The sequence below is a fragment of the Xyrauchen texanus genome, chromosome 7 (genome assembly GCF_025860055.1).
Source record: "Xyrauchen texanus isolate HMW12.3.18 chromosome 7, RBS_HiC_50CHRs, whole genome shotgun sequence".
In the NCBI taxonomy this organism is placed as follows: Eukaryota; Metazoa; Chordata; class Actinopteri; order Cypriniformes; family Catostomidae; genus Xyrauchen; species Xyrauchen texanus.
The window spans coordinates 24,725,435-24,749,823 of NC_068282.1; the positions used below are offsets into that span (position 1 = coordinate 24,725,435).

The 24,389-nt window shown below is 43.0% G+C and overlaps 1 protein-coding gene across 19 annotated transcripts in view; it reads right to left on the reverse strand.

Annotated features, from left to right (window-relative positions):
* LOC127646859 (disks large homolog 1-like) overlaps positions 1-24,389 on the reverse strand; it is a 258,238-nt gene that overhangs the window by 16,374 nt on the left and 217,475 nt on the right. For all 19 annotated transcript variants that reach the window (XM_052130773.1, XM_052130775.1, XM_052130789.1 and 16 more), the window contains one exon: positions 14,328-14,504. In XM_052130773.1, coding sequence (XP_051986733.1) covers positions 14,328-14,504 — 177 coding nt within the window. The remainder of the gene's footprint in view (positions 1-14,327; positions 14,505-24,389) is intronic.

The window sequence follows — 24,389 nt, forward strand, 5'->3', positions numbered from 1 at the left end:
CTTGATGAACATTTACTTTCAAAAAATATAGGCATCAATTTCCCCTGTTCTGCAAACAGCTTACACTCTTCACGTGTATGTAGTAACATGACTGCTGGGATTTGCTCCCATTAAGACACAAGTGCATCAGTGAGGATCAGGCACTGACATTAGGCCATGGGGCCTGGCTTTCCAATTTGGCCTATATAACAAGTTCACAAGGAGGGGAAACGAGGAAGCGGCGAAATCCATCTCAAAATTTAATTTTATTTATCCAACTCAAAACTCGATTTTCAGAGGACTTTAACCCTCTGGGGTCGACGGACGCGCCGGCACGTCCTGCTGGATATTTTCGTCATTACAGCAAAAACAACTTAAAATACTCAATTTTGGGTATACAGATAAGTGTAAGACATCATTAGAGAATATAAAGGGTCTACTTTTATTTGTGTACACTCACAATAACAACAAAATCTTGCGCATTTGTACAATAAAGAAAATAAAAAGGGTGAGCTTGCAGCAGTTTCTGTGTTCACGAGCATATTTCAGAAACACGTCACTAAAATGAACTGGAACTCTGCGAATACTTATCACTCTAACATGAAACATATGTCTAAAGAAAGCTTAAAATGTCTACTTTTAAATAAAATAATTCAAATGTAAAACAAATATTCTCCTGCCATGCAATCTGTTTGTAACAAAGCAATGTACAGTTTTTACCGGTCCATCTCATTATCTGTAATGTGATCACATCCACCAGCAGAGGGCGCCATTCATACGCTAATGTGCTGAGACGATCAATGCAAATGGTAAACGCCCCCGACAGTGTTCAGAGTTTTGATGTAAATAATTCATTCATTTTACTGCGCGTTTGTAACGTTACACAGGCGAGTAAACTCCAGGATATTAAGGAAGAGTTAACATTTTCCTCAGAAGAAGAGCGGGACTACGATGAACGTTTGTATTTTGAAGAGGCAGTTGATCCAGCCGAGGATACAATTTCAGACGAGTAAGTCATTCATTTTTCTGTAGCTGATATGCTATTTTATAGAAACATGTACATTTTTTACTAGTGGGACTGTTTCCAGACTTGCCAGACAGGATTCAGAGTATTGACATTTGAAATATATCCTAATAAGCAAGTTTTAGTTACATGTAAATGCTGCTTCAGCTAAAGCAGGTTTTTAAATTGTATGCTGTATAATATAAATATGTATAAATAAGTATATATACAAATAATATGAATGTTTAGATTATATTTGATCTAGTGTTTATAATGCCTCTGTGGCAGGGCAGAGGGCGGGGCCGGGTCGCGTGAGAGAGAAATATTTTACGGACATGCCCGTCATGTATGTGATACAGCCTCATTATCATCATTTGCTTGTGCTTGCAAATATGTGTTAGGGTTAAATGAGTAAAATGCACTTTAAATATGCCCATATTAGAAAATCAGCATATTATAATAATTTCTGAAGGAACATTTTACAATATATTTAAATAGAAAACTGTTCTTTTAAATTGTAAAAAGAGTTCAGATTCAATGTTGTTTCTGTATTTTGGATCAAATAAATCCAATTTTGGTGAGAAGAAGAGACTTCTTTTAACGGTAGTGTAGGTCTAAAATTAAGTAAAGTCTTTATGTAAAGAAAATATATAGTCGGATTACTTCTTTTAACTTAAAACTTGATTTGGATCATTAAGTCTCCTCACATTCATTCTCTATCCCTCATTGATAGGCCTGGGGGAGGGGTCTTTGTCTCTCATGTGTGAATTACAATACATATTCATGATAGTTCACGCCTCCTCGCATATGAGCTTTCAACACTAAAAGTGTCTTACAAAAGTTAAAGTACTATATTGTTTTGTATGAATGAGTGATTGGGATGGTTTTCACATAATTTTGTAGCAAAAACTCTAGGCTACAAGATCCAGTTCTCAAAAGGCTTGTGGAAAAATGTGTTATATGGCCTTATATCAGTGACTTAAAATTTTAGTTTTTTCAAAAACCATGCATAAACGTTATTTTCACAAAAATACAAACCTGTACATACATGTTGCTCACATATTATTGTAGCCCAGTTTGTGCTGAATACAGTTTTCTCCCGGGATATTGGTGTTAAGTGGTTCTGCCAGTAACCCTTCTTTAAATCCAGTGTTGGGTGAGCCTAATCCAACTGTTCGAGTAGTTCATCATTACGAGGCATTGGATATGCGTCAAATTTAGACACCGCATTGACTTTCCTATAATCCACACAGAATCATACCGAACCATCACTCTTCAGAACCAGCACCACCGGGCTGGCCCAGTCATTGTGGGATTCTTCTATTACCCCATTTCAAGCATGGCCTTTAATTCTTCACAAATCATTTATGTTTATGTGCTCGGGTAATTGGTAGGGGTGACTGCATACCACTTCCCCTGGGGTTGTTTCGATATGGTGCTCTATGAGTTTCGTACAACCGGGAAGAGGTGAGAACACGTCCGAGAATTCTCTTTGCAACCAGGCCATGTCTGTGCCATACGACGGTGAGAGGTGGTCTCTGAAAGCGACCAGGGTGCCTCCGTTGGCTTTTAAGTTCACCTCCGGCCCGAGCTCTTGCCTCTCCAGAACCACAGTCACAAAATACATGGGGACCATCTCCCTCCAAAGTTTTAAGTCGTTGAGGTGATACATTTGCTGTGCTCCGCCCCTATCCGTTCATATTACCTCATAATCGACTTCACCGACTCACCATGTGACCACAAATGGCTCTTGCCACTTTGCAAGCAATTTAGAACTTGATGTAAGGGACTTTATCTCCCTGTGTAAATTCACGTAGCCGTGCTCCACTGTTATATAGCAGGGACTGACACTCTTGAGCCTGGAACAAATTCTCCTGTGATAGCTGGCCCAATGTGTTTATATTTTGCTGTTTGAAGGTCCTTCCCAATTATCCCTCACAACGTCATAAACTCCACGAGGCTAACGGCCATACAATAATTCAAACATAGAGAACCCCGCGGAGGCTTGTAGGACCACTCGACTGTGAATAACAGGGGTTCAAACTACTTATCCCAATTATGAGCATCTTTGTGCACAAACTTACAAATCATGTTAATAGCAATAGCACCTGCCCGTCCTCTGCTTGGGCCTGGATAAGCCTGATAACCGCTACTCCTGCTCTGTGTGCAGCTCGAGGAAGGCCTGATGATGTGACTGGTGGATGCTAGCAAGGCTCTTGAAGACTTCTTCCAGTGGCGAGGCATCCATGGCGACATTCTCCCTCCTTAAGACCCGGGTTTCGGCACCGGTGTTACAAGTTCACAAGGAGAGGAAAGGAGGAAGCGGGAAACGGTGAAATCCAACTCAAAAGGCAATTTTATTTTTCCAACTCAAAACTCGCTTTTCAGTGGACTTTAATAAACACGCTCTTGGGGTGTATGTGCAGCTCTTTGTCCCTCTCTGCCATCTGGCTCGCTCTTAAATACCTCTCCAACTCTCTCTGCAATGACAAGCAGCTTTTAGAGATAATCAGAGACAGGTGATGATCCTTACTGTTCTCATCTACTGATCTCGCTCTTCATTTACAAGCCAGTACTCAACCACACCCCCACCTCCACAGCCTTCCAATGCACTCCAAAGATGTTCAATTGTATTCGGGTTCTTTGATTTGTGCAGGCCAGTCAAGTTCTTCCACACCAGACAGAGTAAACCATTTCTTTAAGGACCTCTATTTGTGCACAGGGGTATTGTCATGCTGGAATAGCCTCAAAATTTGAAGCTCACAATGTCATAGAATACCACTGTATGGAGTAGCATTATGATTAGTCTTCACTGGAATTAATGGATTAACTAAACTATTTAATTAGAAGGGGGTGTCCACAAACATTTGGCCATATGCTGTTATCTTAAAGTGATAGTTCAACAAAAAAAAAATCATTACTCACACTCTTGTTGTTCCAAACTGGTATGACTATCTCTCTTCTGGAGAACAGAAAATTAGATGTTCGGTAGAATGTGAACCTCAGTCACTATTCACTTTCATTGAATGTTTTTTTTTTTCTTTACAATTAATGTGAATGATGATTGAGACTAACAGTCAACCTAAAATCTACAATTTTGTGTTACATTGAAGATGGTGGGCTCTATATTTGTGAGTGCGCAAACACAACACGATACGACCATGTGCAAAATCTTATCCAATTTTCGTGAGAGCGCAAATTCAAAGTGCAATTTTTGTGCCTGCGCAAATCTTGACTGGGTGTGGGTGGGAGTGTTTGCAATACTATGGGTGTAGGCTCGCAAACTGTGGGAGTATAAGTGACAATAGCAAAATGTGCTATTTTCCTAAGAATTTGGTCATTGAGCTGAGAAGTTTCAATACCACTTTTTAACCTTCAGTCGCTGTTGAAGCCGTTTGTTGAAAAACTAAAAATTATGAGATTAATGAGTTAATAGTTTATTTTTTGAATGATTATTATTATTATTGTTATTGTTATGTTTATATGTATTATTATTCTTGTATATTTACAATTGTATTTATGATCTAATTTTGACTAGTATGTTTCCACCAGTTGTCGCAGAGTGATTTTTTAAGTCACGAAATGTTTAATTCTTCTAATATATTGCATACAGTCCATTTACACTACCAACTTCTTATTAATGTGCTCTGTTTGTTAAAATTTAGTGCTTGAGGGAAAGGACTATAAAATAGGACGCAGATGTTGAATAACCAGAGAAGAACCTCAGAATTAAATAGCACTTGGTCACGCCTTTTGCACGTTGCGCAGTCGATTTCGCCAAACCCAGTTGCGCCTAGACCTAGGCACGATTGTACGAAAATACAAAAACTTTATGGCCACGCCCACAGACTTTGCGCTTATGACTTAAGGCACTGCCTTGCACATAACGCTTGCACTCTTAAAATAGGGCCCAGAAAGTCAAATGGATTTGAAGCAACAAAAGAGTAAATGATGACAGAATTTTCACATTTGGGTAAATTATCCTTTGAAGTCACTGTAAAACTAATAAAAGAAATGCAAATGTGGCATTTGTAAACTTTGTGCCCATTTCATCATTAAAATTTTGCTTTTGTAAAATGCTTTTACTGATTACTCCTATGCATTTATGTTGTAATAAATTCTCTCTCATTGGATCCCACTTATTTTCTTATTTAACTTAAGCTGTGGCTTAATATAGTCTACAGTTTTAAGACAATCATAAGATGATGAATTTCAAATTTGTATTAAATGGATGTGCAAAACTACACACCGTCTAAATGAAGCCCTGTATAATTAGGCTGCTTCAGGGTCATTCCCACCGACTAGATGTGTTTCTTAGGGAGAAGATTACATTGAACAAATTAATGAGTTCAAACAGCTAGACGAGGAACAGAATGCAGAGGTCTCTCCAAACACGTTTTTAAAAGTTGATGAATACAAAGGTCCTTCAACACATTTTTAAAAGTTAATTTTTTTAAGTCAATGTGCCATCATAAAAACTATTTCCAGAGACTTGTATTTCTAAGAATACAGAGTTTTGTAATGTGTCCCTTGTCAAGTCTATTGAGTTCACAAGTGTCAGGAGTGAGATGAGAGATATAAAGAGGCACATTTTTTAGAACGAGGTGAGAATTGAATGATCAAATTTAAATCAGCGTAAAGTCTGGTGAAAATGGAGAGATAGAGAGAAAGATAGAGAGAGGAAATCTCATAGCATTTGCACTGGCATAAGTCTCTTATTAAAGTTAGTAATAGCAGGTGATAGGAAATTCGTGACCTTGACAAAAATAGAGCAAACATCTGAAGAGCTCCAATAGTGTTCACATTCCAGAGCTAAGCCACTGAACAGGGAGTCCAGAGTTAAAAACTAGACCCAGTTGCTCTGATATTCTTTGAGTTAGCATAAGCATGTAGCAGGTGATGTGGTACTGTACATTATAAAATATTGAGTAACATTCTCTCTTGCATGAAAAATTAAATACAATAGATCAGATAATTTATTATATAAAATTCTTCTGAATAAACTGTTTGTGTGCATTTAAAATGTAATTGACTTTTCAAATTAGATTTATAAATTTTTGTTCTGGGTTGGTAAGGTGTTGCTAATTGCTATGTGATATTCAAGGTCAGGATTCACAAAAATGTTCTTAAGAAAAAATAAATAAAGTTCTTAGAATAAATTATAAGAAGTTTGTAAGAATGTTCCTAAGTGCATTTTTAGTTTTGACATGCCTTGACATTTGTGCCTTTTTCAGTGGATTAAAAACATATTAATGGCTAAAGTCTGATAACACTGTATTCAGCACAAACTGGGCTACAATAATATGTGAGCAACATGTATGTACAGGTTTGTATTTTTGCGAAAATAATGTTTATGCATGGCTTTTGAAAAAACAAAAATTTTAAGTCACTGAAATAAGGCCATATAACACATTTTTCCACAAGCCTTTTGAGAACTGGATCTTGTAGCCTAGAGTTTTTGCTACAAAATTATGTGAAAACCATCCCGATCACTCATTCATACAAAACAATATAGTACTTTAACTTTTGTAAGACAATTTTATTGTTGAAAGGTAATATGCGGGGAGGTGTGAATGATCATGAGAGACAAAGACCCCTCCCCCGGGCCTATCAATGAGGGATAGAGAATGAATAAAGACTTTATTTAATTTTAGACCTACACTACCGTTAAAAGAAGTCTCTTCTTCTTACCAAAATTGGATTTATTTGATCCAAAATACAGAAACAACATTGAATCTGAACTCTTTTTACAATTTAAAAGAACAGTTTTCTATTTAAATATATTGTAAAATGCAATTTGTGATCAAAGCTGAATTTTCAGCATCATTACTGCAGTCTTTAGTGTCACATGATCCTTCAGAAATTATTATAATATGCTGATTTTCTAATATGGGCATATTTAAAGTGCATTTTACTCATTTAACCCTAACACATATTTTCAAGCACAAGCAAATGATGATAATGAGGCTGTATCACACACGACGGGCATGTCCGTAAAATATTTCTCTCTCACGCGACCCGGCCCCGCCCTCTGCCCTGCCACAGAGGCATTATAAACACTAGATCAAATATAATCTAAACATTCATATTATTTGTATATATACTTATTTATACATATTTATATTATACAGCATACAATTTAAAAACCTGCTTTAGCTGAAGCAGCATTTACATGTAACTAAAACTTGCTTATTAGGATATATTTCAAATGTCAGTACTCTGAATCCTGTCTGGCAAGTCTGGAAACAGTCCCACTAGTAAAATATGTACATGTTTCTATAAAATAGCATATCAGCTACAGAAAACTGAATGACTTACAAACTCATCTGAAATTGTATCCTCGGCTGGATCAACTGCCTCTTCAAAATACAAACGTTCATCGTAGTCCCGCTCTTCTTCTGAGGAAAATGTTAACTCTTCCTTAATATCCTGGAGTTTACTCGCCTGTGTAACGTTACAAACGCGCAGTAAAATGAATGAATTATTTACATCAAAATTCTGAACACTGTCGGGGGCGTTTACAATTTGCATTGATCGTCTCAGCACATTAGCGTATGAATGGCGCCCTCTGCTGGTGGATGTGATCACATTACAGCTAATGAGATGGACCGGTAAAAACTGTACATCGCTTTGTTACAAACAGATTGCATTGCAGGAGAATATTTGTTTTAAATTTGAATTGTTTTATTTAAAAGTAGACATTTTAAGCTTTCTTTAGACATATGTTTCATGTTTGTGTGATAAGTATTCGCAGAGTTTAAGTTCATTTTAGTGACGTATTTCTGAAATATGCTTGTGAACTGCTGAAAGCTCACCCTTTTTATTTTCTTTATTTTACAAAAGCACAAGATTTTGTTGTTATTGTGAGTGTACACAAATAAAAGTAGACCCTTTATAGTCTCTAATGATGTCTTACACTTATCTGTATACCCAAAATTGAGTATTTTAAGTTGTTTCTGCTGTAATGACGAAAATATCCAGCAGGATGCGCCTGCTCATGAGTTTGCCTCGTCTAACACAACACATTCATTACTTAAACACTGGTAAATTGAACAATAAATGTATCCATCTATTAGCCTTTTTTTAAAGTACCAAGCACCTCACAATACTTTTTCTTTTCTTTTTGAATGTAGAATCCGTGAGATGTGTTAGTTTAACGAGATTAACCGTTATGAAAAAACTTACTTGCCTTTCACCATTTGACAGCTTTTAAAGGAATTGTTTACCCCAAAGCAAAAATTATCTTATTATTTAATCACCCTCATACCATCCCAGATGTGCATGACCTTCTTTCTTCTGCAAAAAAACAAAAAAAGATTTCTTGAACAATATCTCAGCTCTCTACATTAGGTCCATATAATGCAGGTCAATAGTGACCAAAGCCTTGAAGTGCTTAAAAAACACAAAGGCAGCATAAGTAATCCATAAAACTCTAGTGGTTTAATCCATGTCTTCTTAAGCTATCTAATTGTTTTTGGGTGAGAACAAACCAAAATATGACTTCTTTTTTTACTTCTTGCCACTGCAGTCTCTTGGCACGATCATGATTTTACATTTACATTTAGTCATTTAGCAGATGCGTTTATCCAAAGTGACTAACAAATGAGACACATAGCAAGGAATTGATCATACAAAGTTTAACAACATCTGCAATATATGACTGCCAAGTTCTCACAGTGGCTGGAGTAATAAAGATGCTAGCACAGAAGAAAGAGACAGACAAGGATTTTGTTTTCTTTTTTCTGTACATTAAATGCAGGTTTAGTGCAATAGTAAGAGCTCGATTTCACATCCTAGTGCTTGACCAATGTGCCGAGCGCTAGATGGCGCTAGTAAGTGTAATCAAGCTTAAAATCATGATCGCCAAAGAGACTGAAGATGACAAGATTTAATAGAACGTATCACTTTAGAAGACATGGATTAAACCACTAGAGTCTTATGGCTTACTTTTATTGCAGCCTTTGTGCTTTTTGGAGCTTCAAAGTTTTGGTCACCATTCACTTGCATTGTATGGACCTACAGAGCTCTGATATTCTCTTTGTTTGTGTTCTGCAGAAGAAAGTCATTGACATCTGGGATGGCATGAGGGCGAATAAATCAAAAGAAAATGTTCACTTGTGAACTATTCCTTAAATTTTACATGGAGAAATAGAAAAAAAACATGCGCAGACAAGAGCTGGAGGTTCTCACTGAGAAAATAATTTCAAGGAAAAAAATTATTCTTGTGAAGCTTGATTATTGATATATCATGTCGGAAAGTAAGAGGCTAAAATGGGAAAAGGTGGTGGAGAACAGTCTCAGCTTTCTAATTATATAATTTGTATGTTTCCGTGAACTTAAAGATTGCGGAGAATGAGCACTGTGCAGCGCATCCATTTGAACTGACTAGCATGATTGGTCACCACATTATGAATCTTCAAAATAACATTTATTGTTTAAAATTTGTGATAACATTTACATAGTTTGAAATCTGAAAATAGTCAAACACAGTCAAAAACGTGTTTCGGTCTAAAATCACATTTCTACATAAACAGCCCATTGCGAATTCTGACTCAACATGAAAGAAAGCGTCACATTTAAACAACCCAGTAAGTTCATTAACGTCTAGGTTACGTATGTAACCTCCATTCCCCGATGGAGGGAACGAGACGTTGTGTCAGAGAAGCGACACTAGGGGTCTCTCTTGAGTGCCGATATTCACCTCTGAACTATGAAAAAAGGCCAATGAGAGTTGGCAACCAGTATTTGCATGTCCCGCCCCCGGACATACGGGTATTTAAGCGGCGCAAATACGGGAGTTCATTCAGGGTTTTTCAGAGGAGCCGGAAATGGTCCGGCCACAACAGTGGCTCGGCTCAGCGATGTGGCAGGGGAGACAAAAAGTCTCGTTCCCTCCATCGGGGAACGGAGGTTACATACGTAACCTAGACGATCCCCTTCTGTCGCTCTCTCCACGTTGTGTCAGAAATGTACCCTTCCCCAATGCCCCATTTAAGCCATCAGGATTACTTATCGTTACCCTGGAGGGGGGAACAAGGTGCTGGCCGCCAACCTGGGAACGGGCCAAGCCTGGCCTCTTTTCTCTCTATGTTTCTCGCATAGAGCAACTAAGGCCGGGGCCTTACACGCATTGAGGGAAGGGGGTCTTAGCCCTTATTCAGGGCGGAGAAGACCCTGCGGAGGCCACGCCTACCCGAGAGGGGAGGCAAGTTTAAGTGGCAAAACCATCAGAGGCCTGACTTAGGGCCTATGTGGAAAAGTTGGTGCGGTGGTGGATCCAGCCTCATAGAGGGGGAACATACAGCACGGCAACCGAGGCAGCCGTGACTGCCTAAGGGAAACACGGAGTCCGGCTCGCCAGAGGGACAGAACCGTGGTGTTACACACAGGGGAGTCCGAAGAGGTCTTACCTGTGGAGCACCTATACCAGTACAGGGTAGCTTGCGGTACCCGCAGTGGCTTGGGTCGGCGAGTTCCTCCGCTGAACTGCGACCCACAAGGGCTAGGGAGGAATCAACCAGTGTCCCAAACCTGGGATCTCCTGGGAATGAAGGCGACTGTTTCCCTGGTTAGGGGAAAGGGCTAGGTGCAAGCGATTCACCCGGTCAGATCGTGGGCATGCTACCGAAGTTCTCACGGGCTCGGTACCACAGAAAACACGGAGCGATACTGACTCAACTTCGGAGATTGTAGAATCTCATAAAAGTGTTAGGTGTTGCCCAGCCCGCTGCTCTACAAATGTCTGCTAGGGCAGTGCCCTAGCCAGTGCCCATGAGGACGCTAACACTCCTGGTGGAGTGGGCTCGGACCCACAAGGGGGGCACGGCCTGGGTGTGATAAGCCAGGGAAATGGCGTCGACAACCCAGTGGGCGAGTCTCTGCTTGGAGACAGCGTTCCTTTCTGCTGTCCCCCAAAGCAGGCGAAGAGCTGCTCAGAGCGTCTGGTGCTCTGTGTGCGGTCCAGATAAATCCGTAAAGCGCGTACTGGACACAGCAGTGAAAGGGCTGGATCTGCCTCCTCCGGGGCAGCTTGCAGGTTCACCACCTGATCCCTGAAGGGTGTGGTAGGAACCTTGGGCACATAGCCCGGTCGCGGTCTTAGGATCACGAAAGTGTCTGCCGGACCGAACTCCAGGCAAGCGTCGCTAACAGAGAACGCATGCAGGTCCCCGACCCTTTTGATGGAAGCGAGCGCGATCAGCAGGGCGGTCTTGAGAGAGAAGGCCCTGAGTCCAACTGAGTCAAGCGGCTTGAAGGGGGGTCTCTGGAGTCCCGTAAGGACGACCGAGAGATCCCAGGAGGGGAACAGGTTAGGCCGGGAGGGAGTTATCCTCCAGGGACCTTTTAGGAACCTGACGATTAAGTCGTGCTTACCAAGAGACTTGCCGTCTACCGTGTCGTGGTGGGCCACGATAGCGGCGACATACACCTTGAGGGTGGAGGGGACAGCCTCCTCTCCAGCCTCTCCTGAAGAAACACGAGCACTGACCTAACTCGCGACTTCTGTGGGTCTTCGGCTCGGAAGAACACCAGTCCATGAACAGACGCCACTTTAGAGCGTAAAGATGCCTGGTAGAGGGGCTCTGGCTTGATTGATTGTATCTATGACGGTCGATGGTAGGCCGGCTAGATCTTCCGCATCCCGTCCAAGGGCCAGACGTGGATGTTCCAGAGGTCTGGGTGCGGGTGCCAGAGCGTGCCCCGTCCCTGAGAAAGAAGGTCCTTCCTCAGGGGAATTCGCCAGGGAGGGGCTGTCGTGAGGAGCGTGAGGTCCGAAAACCAAGTCCGGGTGGGCCAGTAAGGAGCTACCAGAATGACTTAGTAATCGTCCACCCTGACCTTGCATAGCACCTGTGCAAGAAGGCTCACTGGGGGAAATGCGTACTTGCGCAGCCCCGCAGGCCAGCTGTGTGCCTTACGCGTCTGCCCCGAGGGGAGACTCTGTCCGGGCATACCAGAGTGGGCAGTGGGAGGTTTCCGGTGTGACGAGTGGAGAGGGGTGCTCTCCACGAAGACGTCAGCCCGTCATGCACTTCCGGGAAAAACGGAACCGGGTGAGCGGTGCCCAGACCCCAGGAACCAGTCGTCCAGCCGTGATGGCTGTGGGGAGGATGGAGGGTTCCAGTCCAAGCCCACGCTGTTGGCTGCCCGGGAAAGCATGTCGGTCATCTGTGCGTCGGCCTCAGCCCGGCGGAGCTGCACCCGCTGCCATCCCCAAATCGCCTCCATCGCCAGCCGCATCGTCCTCAATCCTCAATCGCATCGTCCTCAATTGTAAGCAAGCCACGATCGCAACGTTGTCATGGTCATGTTCTCGCAGTGAGAACATGAACCATCCACAAACGCAGCCTCGGTGTGATCGCTACCCAGACACATCCAGGAACAACACAGGGGCGGAAAGGCATCTTTATAAAGACGCGTCCTTAAAAGGACGTTCAACGCCGCTGTGTTTTGCTCTTTTAGTGAAATTTACTCTTTTAATAAAAATCACTCTTTTGTGAAAAAAAAAAACTTGTGAGAGCTTTTTTAATCTGCACTGTCGATGCGCCCAGGGGCAGGAATGCACAGCCGTGCAAACAGGAGAAAGCCGCTGTTGTGCGCTGTAGAATCCAACAGCATGCAGCAGAGGAATGTCAGGAACTCGGTGTTTAGTATGCAGCAACTGCAGACACGACCATCGGCTCCGAAGAAATTTTCTGAATGAACTCCCGTATTTGCGCCGCTTAAATACCCGTATGTCCGGGGGCGGGACATGCAAATACTGGTTGCCAACTCTCATTGGCCTTTTTTTATAGTTTAGAGGTGAATATCGGCGCTCAAGAGACCCCTAGTGTCGCTTCTCTGACACAACGTGGAGAGAGCGACAGAAGGGGAAACATTGTTAAGACAACTGTGAGGTTATCCTAACATTATGATGTTATATTTGACCATTTTTAAGAACATTTCAGTTTTTTTTTTCAGAAAAAAAGATAAATACTTTCTTAATATGTTTAAGGAATACAAAATGTTCTTATTTTTTTCTTAAGCAAGAAATTAAGAATAAAATGGTAGTTAAGATGAATTTTATTTAAAAAATGTTTTGTTAATCCGGCCCCAGGTCCCTGGATATGGCTCGGGTCCATCCTTCAATGTAAGTCAATGTGATTTTTTTTTAACTGAATTGCTTAGAAAATAGTCACATCTCCTCACCAGGCCACACATCATAACCCTAAGTATGAACATTAATAATAAAGATGTGTTCCTAATCCTAAAAAGGACATACTCAAAATACAATGGCTGTAGTTCATCACATGTAAATGTATTAAAGGTTGAGGTTGATGCATTGTCAAGTCTGAGAACTTTTTGGATGCCACTGTGCAGATATGTATGTGTGCTGTGTGTATCTCTCATTTATAAAATTTTGCAATGCACAAAGGGTGATAATATACCTTTTTCACAGACTGTGATGATGCATTTCCACCTTATTTAGAATCTTATATCTAGCTAACTTTTTTATATCATAATTTTTTTAAATATTGAGTGTAACTTTATAACATTATACTGTGTGTTATATTATCCTGGAAATTGTAAAAAAAAAAAATGATAATAACAAATACCCATATTAATCCACTGCTCTCTATTTTTTCCACTTCGGGAAAGTCATTCAGACTTAAAAGAATAGTGTATTTCATGGAGCAAATGGGTAAGTGAAAATAATATTTGCTGTGATCTCCCATTAACTCCCATTCACCGCTGTCGAAGTTTACCCTACAATCGTTTACTTCCATGTTCCAAAATGAAAAAGGTCTATTAAACCAAAATGAAGAATAGCAGTAAATTGAAACGCAAGACATATGTCGTGAAAGAGACAATAGAGTAAAGACTAAGAGCTGTGGGTAATGTGGCATTAAATGCACAACTGTTAATGGTGCACTTAGTATTTTATTTTTATTTGCTAGATAATAAACTTTGAAAAGTAAAGAACTAAATTGTATTAAAAAAATGTAGTTTAAAATTACGTACACTGACCTGAAATAAACATCATATCTGTCTTATGTGTCATAGTGCTGGGTGCACACTCATGAACACTACCATGTTGAAATCACATGACCAGCCGAATATGATCCATTTTATCTCGATAATCCCTTGTGATTGGACACTTTCACTTGAGGAATTATTAATCAGAAATAGTTCATTTCTGCTATTGCATTGGAAAAAGATAATTTTTAATTGAGTGAGGCTGCATCTATGCTGCTACGTGTCAGCATTATGCTCACAAACTATTACAGAGTACACTATAAAACATGGGTCAACTTAGATATATTTTAATACAGTGTGCTATGGAATGCATAGGGAAGCACTCTACCTCTTTTTGCTAGGAATGACGCCAATCTCTTCCATGTCACCATCTGGAGTCACATGCCGTGCCTGCCACCACTCATCATCCGAGGCGTTCAGGACATGCAGGATGTCGCCAAAGTGGAAGTTCAGCCCCTGACTGGGCAGGCCTGAGTCTTTCATAATGTCATAATCAAACAGGGCTCTGGAGGACGAAAGAAGGTGATGACAGACTCATGAGTGACTTAAGTAAGAATGATATAAGAATTATTTTTTTCAGAGAAAATATACAAAAGCCTCCAAAGTCCAAAAGATTCGGCTTCTGTGGTGTGGGCACATGTGTTTTTGATTAACTCTGAATGTGACTAGAATTATCGGAGCCAATTCACACATGTATTTAGCATTGCCCACTTGTGATTGAATCACCCAGGACCAAGTATAAAACAAGGTGTAAACGGGGCAACAGTGTGAACTACATTGGTACATCGAAATAAACCAATCATAAAATGTCGTTTAACATGAAGAAATCTTAAACGTACAGTAGCACAAACAGCCTTCTTATTTATTAAAGGAATACGAGAGAAGCTCGATGTTATGCCTTCAGAAGACTTGGAATATGATGCATGGGCTACATTTATGATACTTCTGTGTTCTTTTTGAAGCTTTAAAGGGATAATTCTTCTCATTTACACACCCAAGTGAATGGTGTCCAGACCTTTCATGCACCAAAAATCACATAAAGGCAGCATATAATAATCTATATGACTCCAGTTGTTTAATATGTCTTCTGAAGTGATGCAATCACTTTGGGTGAGAAACGGATCAATATTTCAATCTCCAGATTCACATTCTTTCACATTTTAAAAGTGAAATTGCATATTTATAGTAAAAAATATTTAAATATGAATCTATTTCTCACCTACACCTATCATATCACTTCTGAAGACATAGATTTAACCACTGGAGTCATATGAATTACGTTTATGCTGCCTTAATGTGATTTTTTAAGCTTGAAAGGTCTGGTCACCATTCACTTGCACTGTATAACCCTACAGAGCTTAAATGTTCTTCTGAAATTATTTGTTTGTGTTCTATAGAAAAAAGGTAATTCACATCTGGATTGCCAGGATGGTAAATAAATGATGACAGAATACAAATTTTGGGGTAAACTATCTGTGTTGAGTAGGGCGGAGCCGAGCGGTGCCTGGGCGTTTCAGTGTTTAAGGAGAAGAGACAGCTGCAGACAGGTGAGTTAGAGAGGGGCTTGCAGGCCCTCGGGAACACCGCAAAATGGTCCACAGAAAACTGTGGCACTGGACCCAATCCGCAGTTCCTTTTGTTATTTTGCTGATGAGTTGTTCCAGTACCACGAGATCGATGACGCCCCTAATGTCGCTGGGCTCTTCGGCCAGCACCCACCACCGGCAGGCGTCTAGGAGCTGTTGAATAAAGGCAAACGGGTGGCCGACTTCAGGTGCAGCGTCTGACGAACTGGTGTCGAGCCAACAACCTGTCCCTGAATGTCGACAAAACAAAAGAGATGGTTGTTGACTTTAGGAGAGCACAAGGTGAACACACTCCGCTGAACATCGACGGCTCCTCTGTGGAGAGCGTCAAGAGCACAAAATTCCTTGGTGTTCACCTGGCGGAGAACCTCACCTGGTCCCTCAACACCAGCTCTATCACCAAGAAAGCCCAGCAGCGTCTCTACTTTCTTCGAAGGCTGAGGAAAGCACATCTCCCAACCCCCATCCTCACTACATTCTATAGAGGGACTATTGAGAGCATCCTGAGCAGCTGCATCACTGCCTGGTTTGGGACTTGCACCGTTTCGGACCGCAAAGCCCTGCAGAGGATAGTGAGGACAGCTGAGAAGATCATTGGGGTCTCTCTTCCCTCCATCAAAGACATTTACAAAAAACACTGTATCCGCAAAGCAACCAGCATTGTGGACGACCCCACACACCCCTCACACAAACTCTTTACCCTCCTGCCGTCTGGCAAAAGGTACCGAAGCATTCGGGCCTCATGGCCAGACTGTGTAACAGCTTCTTCCCCCAAGCCATCAGACTCCTCAATACTCAGAGACTGGTTTGACACACACACACACACACACATGTCCTGAGTTGCACTTTAATTACTGTCACTTTATAACTGTCTGCTACCTCAATAACTGCTATGTGCATAGAACACTATCTCATAGTATGTTATGTTACGTTTTTAGAAACTGTCATCTTTTTGCACTACTGAGTACTGGTCGGCGCTGCACTGTGTCTATTGTCCTGTTCATTGTCAGTAATTTGTTGTACTGTCTCGTACTTTGCACATGTTTGCACGTGCACTTTATATAGGTATATATAGGTATTTTATATATGTATTTTATTTTGTTGTGTTGTCTCATGTGGTCCTGTGTTGGTCCTTTGTTGTTTTTATGTAGCACCATGGTCCTGGAGGAACGTTGTCTCGTTTTGCTGTGTACTGTAATAACTGTATATGGTTGAAACGACAATAAAAACCACTTGATTTGACTCGGAGTCAGGGTTCGAAACTGCCGGTGATGCTCTTCCTGACTCCGGCCGACCCACTGCTGGATGGCTTTCTTCAGCTCAGGGTACCTCAGGAGGTTGTCGACCGGGAGTTGTTGGGCTGTGAGTCAGCAGCGCACCCATCTTCTCCAGCGTCACATGGGGATTCGCTGCTGCAGGGGTCACGGTGTGTGCCCCCTGGGGTAGCAAGCTCTGCAACACACATCGCTCCTCCTCTTGGCCTCGAAGGAGCACCTCAAAGCATTGTTGCTGCTCCGCCCACAGATCCATGAGGGCCAGGTGTTGCACCTGGTGGATGCTGGCGAGGGATCAAACACTTCCTCCAGTGGCGAAGACGACTCCATAGTGTAACCTTCCTCCTTCTCCTGGGTTTCAGCACCAGTGTAACAAAGGTTCATGTTGGGCAGATAATGAAGGAAGCAGGTACCAGTTTCCATAGTTCACGTGAGTCCGTTTTATTCATAAATAACCAGCAATCGCTGTACAGCATCACTCAAATAAACAGTCTGCTATTCAGCTTCACACAACACAAGACTCTCTCTCAGGGAACAGACAAGAAGACTCTGGTTTGCCACTGTTCCTTCTCCTTAAATACTCCTGCCTCCCATTGCTGAAATGCTAGGCCGGTGTGGCGCGCAAGCGGAGGTCATTTGCTACTTATCTTCCCGGCCTCGATCAACTCTGCTCACCACACTATCAGCCCTGCTCACCACACTATCCCTTTAAATGAGTCCCTATTAAGTGCCATTGTATTGAAAAGGCGGACTGGAATAATTCTATTTATATATTTTTTTTATGTTCCGCATAAGAAAGACATCCAAGTTTGAATTACATGAGGTGAATTATATGAGTAATTTAAATTGAAATCAAATTAAAACTTTTTGGTGAACTATTCCTTTAAGGTCAGAGAAAAGGCAGAAAATGGGGCATGTAAAACTACATTATGACTGTTTTGGGGGAATTGAACTTTTTCTAAATATCAGAAGTGAACTTCAGGGGGAAAAAAAGCTGGAAAGGTGTAGAATATTTCCCAGTTAAATCAAAGACAGATTCAGCAAGACAAACATCCAACCCTTGTTTAAATCAAAGACAGATATGGCAATTCTATTAATTTTAAGCAAGCATAAAGATGTTGAAACCATCAATTCTTTTCTTTTTAATATTAAAAAGCCAGTGTGGTAGGACTAATTTGCCCACAGACAGATTTCCTGGGATGTTAAGTAGGCCACCGATGTTTTGTGCATATGTGCATGTATATTTAAGAGAACTGGAGCTGAAGTAACTAGCCTCCCAAGCTCTTGACTAGCTTGTCTCTGTGTCCTCATCAATAATAAAGCACTTCCAGAAATTTAATGCAGATGATTTCTTTGCAGTCGCAATCTGCTTAGAGGTCAAATAGGCGAGATGAAGCAGAGATCTAAATTACTATAGTAAAGGGTCTCAATTAAACCAGCAGATTAAAAGCTCAACCTGTGTAAATATAAGGTTCTGATGCAGTATAATTTCATAAAACAATCGTCCCTTTCAAAGAGGTCAAAATGACAGTATATTTGTGATATGACAGCCAGACAAACAATTTAGTATTTTTAATTGTATATACTATGTGACACAAGTGACTTATGGTTCACGCATTATGAAAAATACCAATAATTTCTTAGAAAATATATTATATATACCGTATATACCCGAATATAAGACGAGGTTTTTGTCCTAAAAATAGGCTGAAAAATGGGGGGTCGTCTTATATTCGCGATATAGACAAAATCACGGGGGTAAAGGGAGAAAGCAGGGGAAACAGTAGAGGCGCCAACACGATAGGCTAATTAATTAGTGACAGTGTTATGAATTAAATACAGTAAACAGTAAAGTGCCGCCATGGAGAGATCAAGAGATCATCTTGAGAAACGCGCTTCAAAAGTTGGTCAAATAAACCAACACGTTCGAAACAGTTATGACGCCAACTTTAAACTTATGATCGTGAATGAGGCGGAATCATCTAATAATTGCAAAGCTGCCAAAAAATTTGGAGTCACAGAATGCAACGTTCGAAGGTGGCGAGCACAAAAAGAACGACTAAAAAATACCAACAGCCAAAGGAAAGCTTTCCGTGGACCTCAAAGTGGCAAGTTTGTAGAACTTGATGATAGAATCTATGAATATGTGATAGAAAAACGTCAGGATGCGATGCCAATCACAAGAGAAATCATTCGGCTGAGGGCTCTGGAGATAGCCAAGGAGCTGAACATACCGACAAATGAATTCAAAGCTAGCACTGGGTGGTGTACACGAATGATGCGGTGCAAAGGGCTGACACTGCGGCGTAGAACAAGTCTGGCCCAGCGCTTGCCCTCAGACTTCGAGGAGAAGTTGCTGTCTTTTCAGCGATATGTGCTTAAACTGAGGAAAACTCACTCATACCCCCTGGATCAGATAGGGAATGCTGACCAAACACCAGTGTTTTTTGACATGCCAACATCTGTCACTGTTGCCAAGAAAGGGGACAAATCAGTTATTGTGCGATCTACTGGAAATGAAAAAAACCGAATCACTGTAATGTTGGCGTCTCGCTGATGGGACCAAACTTATGAGGTGCCCCTAGGGACATTATTCAGAATTACCATGCACATACATGTACTTTTCCTCTCACATACACGTATGAAACCAAATTCATTCACATACTATAGTGAAATGCTCACACACATACAAGTGAAATGCTTTTACAAACACAACTGAAACGCTCTCATACATACAACTGAAAATATTACGCTCACACACACAACTGAAATGCTCACACACACACACAACTGAAATGCTCTCACACACGCAACTGAAATGCTCTCACACACACAACTGAAATGCTCTCACACACACACAACTGAAATGCTCTCACACACGCAACTGAAATGCTCTCACACACGCAACTGAAATGCTCACACACACGCAACTGAAATGCTCTCACACACACAACTGAAATGCGCTCACACACACAACTGAAATGCTCTCACACAACTGAAATGCTCTCACACAACTGAAACGCGCTCACACACGCAACTGAAATGCTCTCACACACACAACTGAAATGCTCTCACACACGCAACTGAAATGCTCTCACACACACAACTGAAATGCTCTCACACAACTGAAATGCTCTCACACAACTGAAATGCTCTCACACACAACTGAAACGCGCTCTCACACACAACTGAAATGCGCTCACACACACAACTGAAATGCTCTCACACACGCAACTGAAATGCTCTCACACACGCAACTGAAATGCTCTCACACACACAACTGAAATGCTCTCACACACACAACTGAAATGCTCTCACACACACAACTGAAATGCTCTCACACAACTGAAATGCTCTCACACAACTGAAACGCGCTCTCACACACAACTGAAACGCGCTCTCACACACACAACTGAAATGCGCTCACACACACACACAACTGAAATGCGCTCACACACGCAACTGAAACGCGCTCTCACACACACAACTGAAATGCGCTCACACACGCATAGCTGAAGCAGCTCTCACACACACAAGTGAAATGCTCTCATACATACAACTAAAATGATTACACTCTCACACACACAACTGAAAAGCATTTCAGTATGTTGTATGCAAGCATTTCAGTTGTGTGTGTGAGAGCATTTCAGTTGTGTGTGTGAGAGCATTTCAGTTGAAACGAAGCTACATTTCAGTTGAAGCGGAAGGTGGCTAAAGTACCCACTCCACTCCAGTTGGTGGCAGTAGTGTATGGCGTTTAATTTTGGACAAAACAGCGCAAGCGCAAAAACACAGCGCGCAAGTGAATTTCAACAGTGTGAGCACCATGACACAGCTCGCACGTAAAATTTAAACCTGCAGAACTTGCAAATCACAAACTCGAGCACAAAAAATATGATTGTGCACACAAATTAACAAGTCCCACACACGCGCAAGTTTTTTCTGCACGCGCGCAGAACTGTACACACGCGCGAGTTATTTTCTGCACACACGCGCGAGTTCTTTTCTGCACACGCACGAGTTCTTTTCTATGGGAAGCCAAACAAAGCAAAAGTGGGACGAGACAGCGGGGGTTTACAGAGCTCGCGCCGCGCTGACATGTCATCTGCGGCGGTTCAATGGTCCGAGCAGCGGCCAGTTAGATCAGCGCCAGCGCGGACGTGTTTCCTAGCGACACCCAATGGGCAGCGGCGCGAACAATCCTCAACAGCGCTGCGCTGACCAATTTAAACAGCGCAGCGCAAACCATACATGCAAATTAATGTACAATAAAGAAACCCCTCCTTCCTTACAAAAAATTGGTTCTCTGCTGAAATTTAGCAGTTTTTCCCTACAGAAGACAAAGAAGAAGAAAGACAACATGAAAATGCATACATTTCTTATGTTTATTATCTTTAATAGTGTTAGTAAAGAGTAGTGTTGTGCGTCGATACCCTACTTTGAAGAACTGCACATATGTATAGAGGCTACGGAAAGAGCTGTACAAAGCAGAAACTTCAATGACTTTCAATATCGTAGTAGTCTTGAGGAGCACGCCAACCTTCTGCTAAGGTCATTCTAAAACATTATACAGATATATATATCACAACACTACTCTTTACTAACACTATTAAAGATAATAAACATAAGAAATGTATGCATTTCATCTTGTCTTTCTTCTTCTTTGTCTTCTGTAGGGAAAAACGTATCGGTTACCTAACGTAACCTCGGTTCTCTCTAGATGAGGGAACGAGTATTGCGTAAGCTAGCTTACGCTACGGGAAAGATTCATCTTTTCTGAGATATTGAAGCCAAAAAATTATCCTTAATTTTTGTATCCATTATCAGCGCAGTCGCGGCAGCTGCAGACCTTGAGCGGGCTAGCTAGCGAGCTCATAGGTTGCTCTGCGGCAACTGCTGCAGCCTATAGACGAGCTTGGGCGAACTCGCATCCGATGAGAGGCGTCCGGCGCTCACTGCAACAAAGCCCCCAAAATGGGCGTGACTAGAGTGCATATAAGCGTAGTTCAGTAGGCTGGAACCCTGGTTTTCATTGACTGAAGCGAAAAGTCAGCCAGTGGCGCGAGCACGGCTGGCTACGCAATACTCGTTCCCTCATCTAGAGAGAACCGAGGTTACGTTAGGTAACCGATACGTTCTCTTCTGAGAGGTTCTCTCGTATTGCAGTAAGCTAGCTTACGCTCACGGGAACCCATTGTCAGCGCCGTCGCGCTCAAGCATCCACTGTATGAGCCCCAGGGAATTAAGGGGGACCGGGGAGCCCTTATGAGTGGGGAAATAATATTTGGCCGGCAAGAATGCGGGTCATTGATTGTGTAATACATAAGCACATAGTGGGAAGGGAGCGACAGAGCGGCGGTGCGGTCTGTGTGGAATGTGTCCCAACAGTGCAGCTCACCAGGGGAGCTGTAGCGTATTAAACCGCTAGTAGTTTTGCCTGCAGAGCGGGCACTTCCATATTGTAAAATCTGACAAAGGTGGAGGGAAGTCCATCCGCTGCCACACATATGTCGTGAATGGAAATCCAGCTGGACCATGCCCACGAGGATGCCATGCCTCTAGTGGAGTGAGCCCTAATGCCCAGCGGGCATGGCAGGTCTTTGACGCGTATGCAGCAGCAATAGCGTCCACTATCCATCTAGATAGTGTCTGTTTCGAGCGGCGAGACCTTTGGTGCGCCCTCGAGCGAAGCGAAAAGCTGCTCAGAGCGTCTGAAAGCGGCGGAGCGTGCAGTATACAATCTCCAGTGCTGGCAGCGCCGATAGGGAAATGACCTGTGCTCTGAAAGGAGTACCGATCACCTTGGGAACATAGCCGTGTCTAGGCTTTAAAATGACCTTGGAGTCACTTGGTCCAAACTCAAGACACGCATGGCGTGACAGACAGCGTGAAGGTCTCCACACGTTTGACTGATGACAGGGCAGTCAGAAAAGCGGTTTTGAGTGAAAGGTATTTCAAATCCACGGATTGAAGTGGTTCGAAAGGGGGGCTTTCATAGTTTCGAGAACTATAGAAAGATCCCAGATAGGAACCGATGGGAGCGCGGGGGTTCATCCTTCTAGCTCCCCTGAGGAAGCGGATGACAAGCTCGTTTTACCCCATGACTGGCCGTGCAGGGGTTCAGCGAACGCCGCAGCGGCCGCCACATACACTTTGGCGTGGATGGGGATCTGCCCTTATCCAGCAGCTCTTGTAGAAATCACGACACCCCACATGTCCAGCGGGTCCAGGTCTCGGTCGGTGCACCATTTTGAGAACACAGACCATTTTGGCGCATAGAGTCTTCTCGTGGAAGGGGCTCTAGCGTGTATGATGGTGTTTATTACTCCTTCTGGCAGAGCGACGGGTAGTCGTTGATCACCCACGCATGCAGCGCCAGCGCTCTGGGTGGGGATGCCACATTGTGCCGCGAGCTTGAGAGGAAATCTGCTCTCACTGGGATGGGCCACGCGCTGTCAGTGACAGCTGCGTAAGCTCCGGGAACCATGTCTGATTCTCCCAGCGGGGCTATGAGGAGCACCGAGTGGCGCGTTTCCCTGATCCTCTGCATTACCTGTGGCAATAGCGAGGCGGGAGGGAAGGCGTAATGCGGGCGTCTGGGCCAGTCCTGGGCCAGCGCGTCCTCGCTTCGAGAAAAATATTTGGCAGTGAGAGTTCTCTTTGGGCGCAAAGAGGTCTATCTCTGCTCTGCCGAATAGGTGGCATAGCGTCTGGACTGTTTGGCGTGCAGGGACCATTCCCTGGGGAATATTGTCTCTGGACAGTCTGTCGGGCCGTCGTTCAGGTGGCCTGGCATGTGCGTCGCCCTCAGCGGCGCAGGTGGCACTGGGACCAACTCAGTATGCGTTTAGTCAGATGGAAGAGGTTCCTGGATCTGACACCGCCCTGGCGGTTTAGGTAGGATACCACAGATCTGTTGTCCGAACGGACCAGGGCGTGGTGACCCTGAATGACCGGGAGAAAGCGCCGCGGCGTACTCGACCGCTATCATTTCCAGACAATTTATGTGAAGGAGCTTTTCCTGAACTGACCATAGGCCGAAAACCGGAGAGCCCTCGCGGACCGCGCCCAACCCGTGTTGGGCCGGCGTCTGTCGAGATGACTTTCGGCGAGATACAGCTCCCATTGTCACTCCCGCTGATACCATTCGGCCACTGTCCAGGGCTGCAGAGCTGAAATACAGGTCTGAGTCACCTTGATGGGCTGGCGGCCTGTGGCCCAAGCCCGGCGAGGCAGCGGTGTTTAGCCAATGCTGAAGCGAGCATGTGCAGTAAACCCAGCTGAAGTACTGCTGCGGCTGAGGCCATGAAGCCTAGCACTCTCTGAAATTTCTTCAGAGATGTGAGGCTGTTCATCTGAAATGGCGTGGCTAGTCAGCTGCACACGCTGGCAGCTGTGTAGATAAGCGAGCCGTCATTGCCACTGAGTCTAGTTCTATTCCAAGGAAGGAAATTGCCTGACTGGGCTGTAGTGAGCTCTTGGTCCAATTGACTGCAAGGCCCAAACTGTTCAGATGACTGAGGAGAACTG